Raw genomic sequence first — 15,842 nt, 5'->3', positions numbered from 1 at the left:
TTTCAGTTTATAACATTACATCATCTGAAAAATAGTTGATATCAGCGAAATCTCTCTCCAGTGGACACTTCAAACGTTTTCCCTAATTATCTGGCTTAGATGTAACAATGAGCAATATATATTTACGCATAACAATAGTTCCTTGTATTCATAGTTATGATTTATAAAATACTAGCGGAAATATTTTAAATCTTCTTGGCCTATATCTTATTCCAGTTACTTTAATGGAATATTTGATATGATTTACGTGTATATATACGGTATAGATATGCTGCGGGTCTGTATTTGTACTCTGCCAACAAATATGTTTTGTAACAGGCGTAAGTGGTAATACATTTATATTTTTGCCCTCGTTAAATTCTAAGCAGCCAAAAACACACGAAGAAGAACGTTAAAAATACATAATATCAAATCAAAGACGTATATATACGTCTTTGATCAAATAAATATCGTTGAAGGTGCTGCACTTTTTTAACAGTATGCATATCATTTGTAGTAATTTCATGTAAAGAAAGAACATCATAGTACAAAAAGCAGTACATATATGTACACCGTACAGTGATGTATGGACCAAATTATTGTAATTACCGGGTCTATTCATATTTTTCGTGGTATTATGTAAATCTTCGATAGAGTTATGTCCCTTAGACCCGGTTTTGCCAGAGGCGTTTGTGAGTATACACACTGGCATTTACTAATATAAATTCCCTTTCAACGGACATCTGATGGTCTTGTTTCTGGATACAAAGTGTATGGTGAGTACCCCCAAAATATTTTATTTTCATTCCATGTTCTTTGATGTAAAACGTCGGAATGATGAAGTCTAGGAACACAAGCTTCATCTAACAGTAAATCGTGATAATCAAGCCTACTCCCATTTTGAGAAACCTGTTGTCACGGTTACTTTCACATCGTCAGTCGGTCTTGTCTACGCTACGTGCCTCCATCACCGAGAAGTATTTACGATGGGTTAATTTTCAACACTGACAACACGGTCGAAGCAGTACTTACTTAATTTAAAAGTTTATGTAATACCAACATTGATATAAATCTCAATCATTATTTACACTATTAGTATCACAAGTGATTAATAACTTAAGTTAATGCATAAGCCTACTGAGTAGTTTTCTTTTGAAACTTTCTGGCAAATATTATTTAACACATTTAAGGCACAAGGTGAGTATTGCACTTTTGTAAATAAACATGATGAACCTGCAAACAAAAATAAAGAAGCAAGTTTATGATAGAAGCCTTGGTCCTGTTGTAGCATGGTATGCTATATTATCGTGGTAGATAATTTATAATGGATTGTAATGGTGAATGCTTACAAACACATTAACTGTGTCATATGAAAAAATGTTTTTTGTTCTTTATTCAACTTTTATGACACATCAAGTAGGATTGATCAATGCTGATTTTCTTTACCGAGTTTGGTAAACAAAGTACCTGTCATTGGCAACTCAAGCATGGGCAACTCTATATTATTGCAGTATGACAACTTTCTGTGTGATACGTTTTGATTATGTGGTTTACATCAATTCCTGTTTTGGATTATGCATGATCAGTATTCATACGACCGAGAGGTAGGGGTAATTCCACTTCAAAAACATTCCAGAAACTATCATAAAAAAGTTAGCGTGTATACGTACGAGTAGCCGTGACACACCGCTACGAATCCTGCATTCCGTCATGCGGTGAAATATTGCGCTAAGTTTTGCATAAGTAAACAGTCAACTGGGGATGTAGATTACAAGATTTACCGATACCACGACAATATAGAGCCAGTGATAATATGGAGTCATACTATACACATCTTGTATGGTGTGCCAAAACTTCAATTATGCCGTATGTGAGGTTTTCCTTATAAAATGTTTTTAATAACACATAAATCTGTTCTAGTTTTCCATGGTATGTATTTAGGCCTAATACTATTGCAACTTGCTAAGATCAGCATTTATAATGCCTGCACTCCATCCTCTCATTGACTGGCTATTTCTGCATCATTTTTGTCATGTTTGCAGTCTGCCATAACCGTTTGGATCTACAAGCCTTGACCAGTCATTTGACATTATTTTCAGTAGAATATACCGTATTCGAGGTAATAAGCGCCCAGGGCGCTCTCAAAATTAGAAATAGGGGGCTCTTATTAGAATAGTATTTTGAGTTGAAAGATCGTAAATTTCGTGGTTTATGCTGACAGCCTGAAATGTTTATATACGACAGAAATATTTTTCCAGGATTTAATTGCCAATAATTAAGGGTGCATATAACATACGAGTGCGTATTATACACAAATAAATAAGTCTTATGTACGTAAACCACTTGGAAGGGGTGCTAATTGAGATTGTTTACTAGCCAAGATATTGGCAAATATCGCCGTGGGCGCTTATTAGAGCAGGGCGCTTATTACGTCGAATACGGTAGTTGTAACTTTGATAAACAAAGCTTGCTGGACTGAAAGAAACTGTACGAGAATCGGGCTACAGACTAGTAGCTGAAGTCACCGACTGTGTTTATGTGGTCAATATACATGATAGTATGGTACACAAATATGTCTACTGAAATATATCACAAGATAATACCCTGCGAGTTATACTTGTTAAATTACATATTTAATGATGTTATAAATCTTATGTCATCATCAATGTTCATAATACCTGTTGGTTATCACATTTCTAAGCAATAGAAATGTCTTGCAGCTTCAGCATCTTGAAGATGACATAGCAAGTTTAGAAGTTGAAACATAAGACGTCTAGAAACAGGTGTATACACATGATTACTAAAACAGTGTTCTGATCTTTGACATATAATATTTGTCTGTGACCGACAAATTGATAGACTCCAGATACCAAAATATATTCTACTTGAATGCACTATATTATAAACATGATATTTCCATATCTTCAAGTTTGTATTCTTTAACCTTGAGGGGTCACGGGTGACCCAGTCGTCTAAGGCGCCGCGATTCGCTGTGCAGAGTTGCGTCACTTGGGCATGCCAGAAACCTATGATTGTGGGTTCAAATCCCGGTTCGCCCCGATTATTATCTAGGTTTGTCAGCACCATACCCGTGCTCGTGGGTTTCACCGAAGTGGTAAAAGTCTGAGACCTGCATCACTCCCACATTAAGCTGACACAGCGTGATATAACTGGAATACTGTTAAAAACGGCGTTAAACACAACTCACTCACTTTAACCTTGAAAGAGTCAACATGTTCAACTGATTTTTTAAGCATTAATAGTATTATTAAAGTAGGTTCAATCATGTTGTTAAGAAAAATGAGAAGAAAGCTATGTAAACATTCCAACAATAGCATCATGTGCACTATGAAATGGGGTCCTCCCAGTTGTCAGACACCAGCATATTTTTTAACAGCCAAATTTTTTAACACCCTTTTTTTAATGGTCATGTGACCCAGACACTGGCAATCTCTTTGAAGTTTTAAATGGCTTGGTTAAACTGTAAATATTTTTTCACTTAAGTTTGTGAGATGGTACTTTTATTTACAAGTGAGTTTAAGATGCTTCATTAACATAACCAGTTTGTTTTCGCTAGTAAGTAGGCCAATTTAAAGTTAACTGTATCCCTTTGAAGTGTATGTACTTCATATTTTAATGTTTCACAGTTTGTTGTCACTGATATTTTCACTGAGTAGATATGTTTTAGTCTCATAGCTTAATTCCATACATGCTAGAAGCGGATCTGTCACCTACACCATTTCGAATCATTCTTGCTTAAACAGTCAAATTTGTGTCTTCTAAAGTCATTGCTGTGTTATAGGACTAGTCTATTCGGATTTAAGGGAATATATCACACACCTGATGTGCCCTCAACCATGAAAGTTGTTTTTAGCAGTCTGACAAATGGAAGATGATCTATGAAACACATGTATAGTCTGGAAGGTAATTTAAGGTACCGATGTTTACTACAATATCTGAAAAACTATCGGACCTACTCCATTCATAGTTGGTATGAGATGATTAAACAGTCATGCATAACTGGATATTACATTTAACATTGTTTAAAGACAATCGGTGCATGAATAAAAAATCTGTCTATTAGCTATCACTATTTCATCAACAACCAGACCTGTTCGTCACGGGTGGAATGAGCATTCATTGAAACAGCCATCTGCATAATGCTACCCCTGCGTCACAGGGCCATATGACACAGTTGAACCAATCAACTCCACTTGAAAGGGTGCACGGGAATCACGCACTTTGAGACGCCCAACGCTAACAGTAAACATTGCAGTAAACGTCGGTACTTTAAATTACCTTCCAAACTATATATGTCGATATGCGTGATTTGGATGACTTGTTTCATCTTTGTTGTGGCGATGTGAAAAGCACCATACTGTACCACGGTAGGGACAGATTTGTTGTTGTGTTAATTCGAGAACTGGGTGAACAATAACTGGCAGTACAAAATTTACTGTCATGCAAAATGTCAAATGTCCTAAATATAGAGAAGAACATCATAATGCCATTTCGTCTATCAGTGTGGTTGTGTACCAGCAGAATGGGGGTCCACTTACAACATAGAACCAGTATGGTATTTGAACCATTTCCTTACATATGGACTCTGACAACAATTTTGTGTACTTTTTTATGCTTCATCTGTCCAACTACAATCAAAGAAAAATAAGGAATAATATTATACAGTATTCTCCGTATTTAGTGCCATACTCCAATAAGGCGCCCTCAACAACTTTTTACCAATCCTGCAAGTAATCTTTGTAAGCACTCCCTACTTAGACCGAAAATTTATATGATAGTCCATATTTTATTGTGTATATAACAGATTGTTTTCAGAAAATAGCAGCACATAAGAAGTATTTGATATGTTTGATGTCCAGAAATTGCATTTGGAGCCGCCAGAGGTTTTAAAGTTTTAACATTACTGTGCATTCTATATTCAATGATGCATACAAATCTGAAGAATATAATCCTTTGTCAATATTCCATCATTATAACAGCATCCTCAGAGCTATAGATAAGCCTTTGGTTATTTGGGTATTTTACCCAGAGGTTTGATTTTGATGCCCTTGGGGCTCAGTAGTATGGAGTTGTATGGATCTTCATCTCAGTGATCACCATGCAGCAACTCAGACTTGAACAGCTAGTTGTAAGTACTGGCCACCCACCCACCCACCCAAACCCACCCTTCCATCCACCCACATGAAAAGTATCAGTGAGTACTTGCAGATCAATAATAACACAAATGCATCTTGAGCTGTTAAAAAACTTCAGCATATTAAGCAAAGCTTGATATATTTGTTTCGTCATGGAGACATCCAAACAGAATGTCCAATATGACAATACGAACACATTCGTGTCCGTCTTCTTGGGATGGACCATTAAGAAAGTGAAGGTTTGCAGTTAATTATTGATGTTAGCTCATGGTTAGGGAATTGACTAGATCAGCGTACATGCCACACTTCAGTAGTGAGCAGCGAGGGAGAAACAGGTGGGACAGCTCCTACAACATTCCTGGACTTCTTCCTCAGTTTCACACCTTCACCTTCTGTTGCAAATGTTTCACATAGTGACTTTCACATTTTCCACCTTGTATTGCAAATGTTTAACATATAGTGAGTTTCACATTCTCCACCTATTGCAAATGTTTCCCATATCATGCATATAGTGAGTTTCACATTCTCCACCTTCTATTGCAAATGTTTCACATATTGAGTTTCACATTTTCCACCTTGTATTGCAAATGTTTAACATATAGTGAGTTTCACATTTTCCACCTTGTAATGTAAATGTTTCACATATAGTGAGTTTCACATTCTCCACCTTCTATTGCAACTGTTTCACATATAGTGAGTTTCACATTCTCCACCTTCTATTGCAAATGTTTCCCATATCATGCATATAGTGAGTTTCACATTTTCCACCTTCTGTTGCAAATGTTTCACATATTGAGTTTCACATTCTCCACCTTCTATTGCAAATCTTTCACATATACTATATAGTGAGTTTTACATTTTCCACCTTCTATTGCAAATGTTTAACATATAGTGAGTTTCACATTTTCCACCTTGTAATGTAAATGTTTCACATATAGTGAGTTTCACATTCTCCACCTTCTATTGCAACTGTTTCACATATAGTGAGTTTCACATTCTCCACCTTCTATTGCAAATGTTTCCCATATCATGCATATAGTGAGTTTCACATTCTCCACCTTCTGTTGCAAATGTTTCACATATTGAGTTTCACATTCTCCACCTTCTATTGCAAATCTTTCACATATACTATATAGTGAGTTTTACATTTTCCACCTTCTATTGCAAATGTTTAACATATAGTGAGTTTCACATTTACACCTTGTAATGTAAATGTTTCACATATAGTGAGTTTCACATTCTCCACCTTCTATTGCAACTGTTTCACATATAGTGAGTTTCACATTCTCCACCTTCTATTGCAAATGTTTCCCATATCATGCATATAGTGAGTTTCACATTCTCCACCTTCTATTGCAAATCTTTCACATATACTATATAGTGAGTTTTACATTTTCCACCTTCTATTGCAAATGTTTAACATATAGTGAGTTTCACATTCTCCACCTTCTATTGCAACTGTTTCACATATAGTGAGTTTCACATTCTCCACCTTCTATTGCAAATGTTTCCCATATCATGCATATAGTGAGTTTCACATTCTCCACCTTCTGTTGCAAATGTTTCACATATTGAGTTTCACATTCTCCACCTTCTATTGCAAATCTTTCACATATACTATATAGTGAGTTTTACATTTTCCACCTTCTATTCAAATGTTTCACGTATAGTGAGTTTCACATTCTCCTCCTATTGCAAATGTTTCACATATAGTAAGTTTCACATTCTCCACCTTCTATTGCAAATGTTTCACATATAGTGAGTTTCACATTCTCCACCTTCTGTTGTAAATGTTTCACATATAGTGAGTTTAACATTCTACTCCTTCTATTGCAAACATTTCTCATATGGTGAGTTTCACATTCTCCACCTTCAATCGTAATAGTTTCTCATGTTTCAGAAATTTGATTATTGATCACATGTTTATAAGGTCGGTAATAAAATATTAACCCAAATATTATATAACATATTTCCTTTGTGTCATGTTGATATAAAGGTATACATCCCCAGTCTCCATTTGGTAGGCATTTTTGGGAGGATTTGTAATTTATAAAAGGGAGGATTTGTAAATTGTTATGACAAGATACATCAAGTTGAGTGGGGAGGATCTGGCCTTGGCTGAACCATTTCCTCTTATGTTCAGCATATCTGAAGTTGAGTGGGGAGGAACTGGCCTTGGCTGAACCATTTCCTCTTATGTTCAGCATATCTGAAGTTGAGTGGGGAGGATCTGGCCTAGGCTGAACCATTTCCTCTTATGTTCAGCATATCTGAAATCAAGGGGGGAGGATCTGGCCTATGCTGAACCATTTCCTCTTATGGTCAGCATATCTGAAATCAAGGGGGGGGAAGAACTGGCCTTGGCTGAACCATTTCCTCTTATGTTCAGCATATCTGAAATCATGGGGGGGAAGAACTGGCCTTGGCTGAACCATTTCCTCTTATGTTCAGCATATCTGAAATCATGGGGGGGAAGAACTGGCCTTGGCTGAACCATTTCCTCTTATGTTCAGCATATCTGAAATCAAGGGGGAAGGATCTGGCCTTGGCTGAACCATTTCCTCTTATATTCAGCATATCTGAAGTTGAGTGGGGAGGAACTGGCCTAGGCTGAACCATTTCCTCTTATGTTCAGCATATCTGAAATCATGGGGGGAAGAACTGGCCTTTGCTGAACCATTTCCTCTTATATTCAGCATATCTGAAGTTGAGTGGGGAGGAACTGGCCTAGGCTGAACCATTTCCTCTCATGTTCAGCATATCTGAAGTTGAGTGGGGAGGAACTGGCCTAGGCTGAACCATTTCCTCTCATGTTCAGCATATCTGAAGTTGAGTGGGGAGGAACTGGCCTAGGCTGAACCATTTTCTCTTATGTTCAGCATATCTGAAGTTGAGTGGGGAGGAACTGGCCTTGGCTGAACCATTTTCTCTTATGTTCAGCATATCTGAAGTTGAGTGGGGAGGAACTGGCCTATGCTGAACCATTTTCTCTTATGTTCAGCATATCTGAAGTTGAGTGGGGAGGATCTGGCCTAGGCTGAACCATTTCCTCTTATGTTCAGCATATCTGAAGTTGAGTGGGGAGGAACTGGCCTATGCTGAACCATTTCCTCGTATGTTCAGCATATCTGAAATCAAGGGGGGAGGAACTGGCCTTTGCTGAACCCTTTCCTCTTTATGTTCAGCATATCTGAAGTTGAGTGGGGAGGATCTGGCCTAGGCTGAACCATTTCCTCTTATGTTCAGCATATCTGAAGTTGAGTGGGGAGGATCTGGCCTAGGCTGAACCATTTCCTCTTATGTTCAGCATATCTGAAGTTGAGTGGGGAGGATCTGGCCTATGCTGAACCATTTCCTCTTATGTTCAGCATATCTGAAATCAAGGGGGGAGGATCTGGCCTAGGCTAAACTATCCCCTCTTATGTTCAGCATATCTGAAGTTGAGTGGGGAGGAACTGGCCTAGGCTGAACCATTTCCTCTCATGTTCAGCATATCTGAAGTTGAGTGGGGAGGAACTGGCCTTGGCTGAACCATTTCCTCTCATGTTCAGCATATCTGAAGTTGAGTGGGGAGGAACTGGCCTATGCTGAACCATTTCCTCTCATGTTCAGCATATCTGAAGTTGAGTGGGGAGGATCTGGCCTATGCTGAACCATTTCCTCTCATGTTCAGCATATCTAAAGTTGAGTGGAGAGGATCTGGCCTATGCTGAACCATTTCCTCTCATGTTCAGCATATCTGAAGTTGAGTGGGGAGGAACTGGCCTTGGCTGAACCATTTCCTCTCATGTTCAGCATATCTGAAGTTGAGTGGGGAGGATCTGGCCTATGCTGAACCATTTCCTCTCATGTTCAGCATATCTGAAGTTGAGTGGGGAGGATCTGGCCTATGCTGAACCATTTCCTCTCATGTTCAGCACATCTGAAGTTGAGTGGGGAGGATCTGGCCTATGCTGAACCATTTCCTCTCATGTTCAGCATATCTGAAGTTGAGTGGGGAGGATCTGGCCTATGCTGAACCATTTCCTCTCATGTTCAGCATATCTGAAGTTGAGTGGGGAGGATCTGGCCTATGCTGAACCATTTCCTCTCATGTTCAGCATATCTGAAGTTGAGTGGGGAGGATCTGGCCTAGGCTGAACCATTTCCTCTCATGTTCAGCATATCTAAAGTTGAGTGGGGAGGATCTGGCCTACGGTAAGTTAAAAATTTTAGGGGGCGAAGATCTGGCCATGGGTGGGGAAGAACTGGCCTAGGATATTCCTTCCCCGGGAAGGTTTAGCCTAGGCTATTTTGTCCCTGGGGAAGGACAGGCCAGGGGAAGGTTTAGCCTGGTACACCAGTAATTACTAGAACATTAGATTATAGTTCAAGTCCAAAGTTTCACAAACTGCCCCCAGGATGTTATATAGATGAGGTTGATCAATGGGATCAAAGAATCCAAATGTCTTAACTAATTATTATTGAGGTTTATTGTTTCGGAAAAATTGCATTTAAATTTGCCATATTAAGCGCCTCTTCCAAAGAATGTCTCAGGACCAACTTCTAGACCAGTCTATAAGTAATCATTTTGAACTTTACCTGACAGTTCTTGTTTTCTTGTGTATATTATAGATATTTAAAGAAAACAGCAGCATGGTATATGATTGTCTTGTAACGATTATTCAAAAAGCTTTAGTTTCATCGACAGTTGAACTAAAATTTGTTCACTACCGCTCGATCTCGTTTAGCTCATTTGCATGGTTCTATTTTCTCCCCTTTGTCAGTTATCTAGTCATGTGAGATCAAATAAAAAAATGATTTGTTTGACTTTACGTGTTTACACTAAGGATGAATAAAACATACACAACTCAAATAATTTAGTCATGCCTGGTCAAACTGGGTTTAGAACTGATCAGCTTAACATGGTATATTTGGTAAGGTGTGAGTGTTTCCAACTAGAAAAGTCATGGGTAACAAAGACGGAACAGTCTTGGGTCAGTGGCAATCCACTATTTTCTTGTGTATAATGCACACTTTTTTTCCAACGGTAAATGGTCAAATTGTTCCATGTGAAAAAAAATAACTGACAATAGCGATGAGCTGCTACGCTTAGGGTTATTATTATTTTAAATATATTTAGTAAAAGCTGCAACTTAAATAACAAAATATTGGAATATATTATTCCTGAAAAGAAAATAGTTTCAGATACAATTTTTGCTGATCCTTGCATAAAATCCTGTAAAGTAATGTCATTGGGTGTGTCTTGACCAAATCACTGGTAGATTCCAAGAAAATGTGTGTTCAGCTGATTGCTGTTTCCGACTTAGTTTACGAAAAAATACACAAGGTAATCTTAATCCCTGGATGTAAAACAATGCCTAGCAGAACAAAAAATACAATTTAAAAGGTAAATCAACATGTCTGGTGATTTTTTATCTCAAATTTCAAATTTGTACTGACAAAATTTCTTATCACCCGTTCGTTTACCAGAATTCGCTGAAGGGGTACAGTGTAATTTTTTTCTGCGCATACTATTCGAAATGTTTTTCCCAAATACTGAATCCCCTAGAGGGGGGTCTGATTATACTTGGGTGCACACAATCTCAAGAAAATACGGTAGCTATGTTGCCATTCATTCAAACCCACTTTGTTATTAATTTTCATAACCAATACCCTAAGTACACTGTCTCCCATTCAACTAATTAAAACATCTAGTACCGGAAATGGTCACCAGAACGTCCCTTTAAGGATAGCCTTATGAATGAGTTGTCTGATTGGTTACTCAGACTGACCATCAAGGCTGAGTAATGACCCTAAGGTCCATCTCTGTGTAGTTCCCGTGGTAAGTCCCATGCTGTACTGATGCAATGTGGTATAACTCCACATCAACCCCACTGTGTTGACATGTGCTCAACAACAATCACCATCAGAGAAGGCATCCCTCAGTGTTGCAAAACATGTAGTACCAGTCTGTCAACTAGTCAACAGTCATTTACAAAAACGTACATGTTTTGTCCTATGATTTTTTACTAAAGGGACCATTACCATGAACTTGATGATTTTAGGCAATTTGGGTAAAATGTACATTGTCCAATTTTTATATTTTTTAAGTCCACCTCCCCTCTTATTCTTAAAGTCGGATGTACTTTAACATTAGCTATAACGTTAAAAAAAGCATTCAAAGTAATTTTCTCTTTATAATGTCAGTGAAAAACAAATGTTATGAGCAAATCTTTATTATTTTGAATAATATTAACCTGATTGGGAATTTGCTTACTCCAACTTGGACATTTTGACCAACCTTTGCTGTAATCGTGAGAGGTTCAGTCAGTTGACCTGTGAGAATGCCAACATCAATTGCTGTATGTAGTTAGCTGTAAATTCACCTTTTATTGCCACTGGGACTAGTCACTACTGTGGACTGCCTATTTAACAATAAGAATAATTAGAGTGAGTGAGTGAGTGAGGTTTTACACCGCTTTTAGCAATATTCCAGCAATATCACGGCGGGGTACACCAGACATGTGAATCATTAGACAGAACTGCTAAATCATTCACTGCCTGTCTGGAAATATTAGCCACTCACTCGAAAATCCTGTCTGCCAAATTTTCAACACAAAAGAAGTTTTTTAGCATTGTCTATGGCACCACAATTCGTTATTTAGAGTTGCCTCCCTTAGATGTGTCAGAATCATGTGATGATGCAATTGAAATTTGAATCTGCGATTTAACTGGATTATGATTTGACTTGACCAGCTGTTGACAGCATCTTGCCTTTAGGTTTCACCATCACCATCATCCCTTCTAGCTGTGCTACCTGATAGTGATACAATAAGATATAACTGAAATACTTTTCAAGCGGCATTAAACCTGCCCAACTCTCTCACTAACTACAAGCTGTTCGACCCGTAAAGATCCGGGATAGAATAGGTCTTCAGCAACCCATGCTTGCCGTAAAAGACGACTATGGTTGTCATAAAAGGCGACTAACAGGATCAAATCGTCAGCCTCACTGACTTGGTTGATGCATATTATCATATCCCAATTGCGTGGATCAATCATGGATGATGCCAATCACTGGTTTGTCTGGTCCAGACTCGTTTATTTACAGACCGCCTTTATATAGCTGGAATATTGCTGAGTGCGGCGTTAAACAACAAACATCACATCACCATCTGTTCCTGACCCTACCTAATAGCAATGGTGTACCAGTGTGTTGATTGATTGCTTGCTATGCAGATTGCCAGACCTGTTACAGGTCATACTGCTGAACTGCCACTGACTATCATTCATCATCTTCATCACGCAAACTATAGCTGCATCCTGCTCTCATAAGATACATATTAACAATATGGATAGGATTACTCATGAACTTTTCTATTATTGATATTCAATGATTAACTTTCAGACCTTCAGCCACTGCAGTAATCGACTACTGCCTCCGGCAATGAATCATATGAATGGTGGAGACAAAGATCTGTGCTGCTATAACTGAGAGTGACAAGTAGAAGCCTGCCTGCATTAAGACTCCCGTGACGTCAGATCCAGTAAGATGGACAACTGGGTGCCTAACCCTAGAGCCAAGCCCTACGTCCCCCGTAGTCGCTTCCAAGGAGGCAATGTGTATGGTCAGCATATTCGCAGTTACAGCAGTAGACGATGTATATCCAAAGTGTTGCAGGTAAGGTTATTGTTTTTGTTACCTGATTTCAGGGATGAGAATTTCATTACATCCAGGGTCATTTTTTGTCATACAAGCCATTATGATTTACGCATAAATCTTTTGGTCCCCTGGCTTACTTTCAGTGTTTTTTATGTAAAAAAGCAACCCCATTCTCATCTCTTGTATTCGAATATAGGACTATATTTATTAAGATGATATTATGTGGCAGTGTAATTTGTTTGTCTCTTGTATTTCAGATAAGTGATTGTTTAGGAAATGGTCTGATTCAGAACATTTACATAGGTAACAGGTCATGTAATGGTTGATGTTAGTTTGGCTGTTTTGCAGAATTAACATTAAACATTGTTACATAAAGGTTGATTTCATGATGGTTTAGAGTGTTGATTGTAATGTTACATAATGGTTGATTGCAGGGTAGATTGGTTGACAGATGGGCTGGTTTATAGAGTTCATTTTAATGAATTTACACAATGGTTGGTCACAGGGTGGACTGGTTTAGAGAGGTGACTGTAATGTTACACAATGGTTGGTTGCAGGGTGGGCTGGTTTGGAGAGGTGCTGGTTTAGAGAGTTGACTGTAATGTTACACAATGGTTGGTTACAGGGTGGACTGGTTTAGAGAGGTGCTGGTTTAGAGAGATGCTGGTTTAGAGAGTTGACTGTAATGTTACACAATGGTTGGTTACAGGGTCGACTGGTTTAGGGAGGTTCTGGTTTAGGGTGTTAACTATAGTGTTACGCAATGGTCGGTTACAGGGTGGACTGGTGTAGAGAGGTGCCTGTTTAGAGAGGTGCTGGCTTACAGAGTTAACTGTTACGTTACACAATGGTTGGTTGCAGGGTGGACTGGTTTAGAGAGGTGCTGGTTTACAGAGTTGACCGTCACGTTACACAATGGTTTGTTGCAGGGTTGACTGGTTTAGAGAGGTGCTGGTTTAGGGAGTTGACTGTCATATTACACAATGGTTGGTTGCAGGGTGGGCTGGTTTAGATAGGTTCTGGTTTAGGGAGTTGACTGTAATATTACACAATGGTTGGTTGCAGGGTTGGCTGGTTTAGAGAGGTGCTGGTTTACAGAATTGACCGTCAGTTACACAATGGTTGGTTACAGGGTGAACTGGTTTAGAGAGGTGCTGGTTTTGAGAGTTGACCATCACGTTACACAATGGTTTGTTGCAGGGTGGACTGGTTTAGATAGGTTTCTGGTTTAGAGAGTTGACTGTGATTTTACACAATGATTGGTTACAAGGCGGATTGGTGTAGAGAGATGCTGGTTTAGAGAGGTGCTGGCTTAGAGAGTTGACTGGTACGTTACACAATGGTTGGTTGCAGGATGGACTAGTTTAGAGAGGTGCTGATTTAGAGAGTTGACTGTAATGTTACACAATGGTTGGTTGCAGGGTAGACTGGTTTAGATAGGTTCTGGTTTAGGGAGTTGACTGTAATGTTACACAATGGTTGGTTGCAGAGTGGGCTGGTTTAGATAGGTTCTGGTTTACAGAGTTGACTGTAATGTTACACAATGGTTGGTTACAAGGTGGACTGGTGTAGAGAGGTGCTGGTTTAGAGAGGTGCTGGCTTAGAGAGTTGACTGTTATGTTACACAATGGTTGGTTGCAGGGTGGACTGGTTTAGAGAGGTGCTGATTTAGAGAGTTGACTGTAATGTTACACAATGGTTGGTTGCAGGGTGGACTGGTTTAGAGAGGTGCTAATTTAGAGAGTTGACTGTTATGTTACACAATGGTTGGTTGCAGGGTGGACTGGTTTAGAGATGTGCTGATTTAGAGAGTTGACTGTTACATTACACAATGGTTGGTTGCAGGGTGGACTGGTTTAGATAGGTTCTTGTTTAGAGAGTTGACTATAATGTTACACAATGGTTGTTTGCAGGGTGGACTGGTTTAGAGAGGTGCTGATATAGAGAGTTGACTATAATGTTACACAATGGTTGGTTGCAGGGTGTACTGGTTTAGAGAGGTGCTGGCTTAGAGAGTTGACTGTAATGTTACACAATGGTTGGTTACAGGGTGGACTGGTTTAGAGAGGTGCTGGTTTAGAGAGATGCTGGTTTAGAGAGTTGACTGTAATGTTACACAATGGTTGGTTACAGGGTCGACTGGTTTAGGGAGGTTCTGGTTTAGGGTGTTAACTATAGTGTTACGCAATGGTCGGTTACAGGGTGGACTGGTGTAGAGAGGTGCCTGTTTAGAGAGGTGCTGGCTTACAGAGTTAACTGTTACGTTACACAATGGTTGGTTGCAGGGTGGACTGGTTTAGAGAGGTGCTGGTTTACAGAGTTGACCGTCACGTTACACAATGGTTTGTTGCAGGGTTGACTGGTTTAGAGAGGTGCTGGTTTAGGGAGTTGACTGTCATATTACACAATGGTTGGTTGCAGGGTGGGCTGGTTTAGATAGGTTCTGGTTTAGGGAGTTGACTGTAATATTACACAATGGTTGGTTGCAGGGTTGGCTGGTTTAGAGAGGTGCTGGTTTACAGAATTGACCGTCAGTTACACAATGGTTGGTTACAGGGTGAACTGGTTTAGAGAGGTGCTGGTTTTGAGAGTTGACCATCACGTTACACAATGGTTTGTTGCAGGGTGGACTGGTTTAGATAGGTTTCTGGTTTAGAGAGTTGACTGTGATTTTACACAATGATTGGTTACAAGGCGGATTGGTGTAGAGAGATGCTGGTTTAGAGAGGTGCTGGCTTAGAGAGTTGACTGGTACGTTACACAATGGTTGGTTGCAGGATGGACTAGTTTAGAGAGGTGCTGATTTAGAGAGTTGACTGTAATGTTACACAATGGTTGGTTGCAGGGTAGACTGGTTTAGATAGGTTCTGGTTTAGGGAGTTGACTGTAATGTTACACAATGGTTGGTTGCAGAGTGGGCTGGTTTAGATAGGTTCTGGTTTACAGAGTTGACTGTAATGTTACACAATGGTTGGTTACAAGGTGGACTGGTGTAGAGAGGTGCTGGTTTAGAGAGGTGCTGGCTTAGAGAGTTGACTGTTATGTTACACAATGGTTGGTTG

At 39.2% G+C, this 15,842-nt stretch overlaps 1 protein-coding gene across 1 annotated transcript in view; it reads left to right on the top strand.

The window, feature by feature from the left end:
• The first annotated feature begins 643 nt into the window (after positions 1-643).
• Positions 644-15,842, top strand: part of LOC124134553 (protein O-linked-mannose beta-1,2-N-acetylglucosaminyltransferase 1-like) — a 53,659-nt gene continuing 38,460 nt past the window's right edge. Inside the window, exons 1-2 of the mRNA XM_046499445.2 lie at positions 644-755; positions 12,526-12,798. Coding sequence (XP_046355401.1) covers positions 12,670-12,798 — 129 coding nt within the window. The 5' untranslated portion in view covers positions 644-755; positions 12,526-12,669. The remainder of the gene's footprint in view (positions 756-12,525; positions 12,799-15,842) is intronic.

Source organism: Haliotis rufescens, unplaced genomic scaffold (genome assembly GCF_023055435.1).
Source record: "Haliotis rufescens isolate VD_foot unplaced genomic scaffold, xgHalRufe1.0.p SCAF_2, whole genome shotgun sequence".
Classification (NCBI taxonomy): domain Eukaryota; kingdom Metazoa; phylum Mollusca; class Gastropoda; order Lepetellida; family Haliotidae; genus Haliotis; species Haliotis rufescens.
This window is presented reverse-complemented; position numbering and strand designations above follow the sequence as displayed.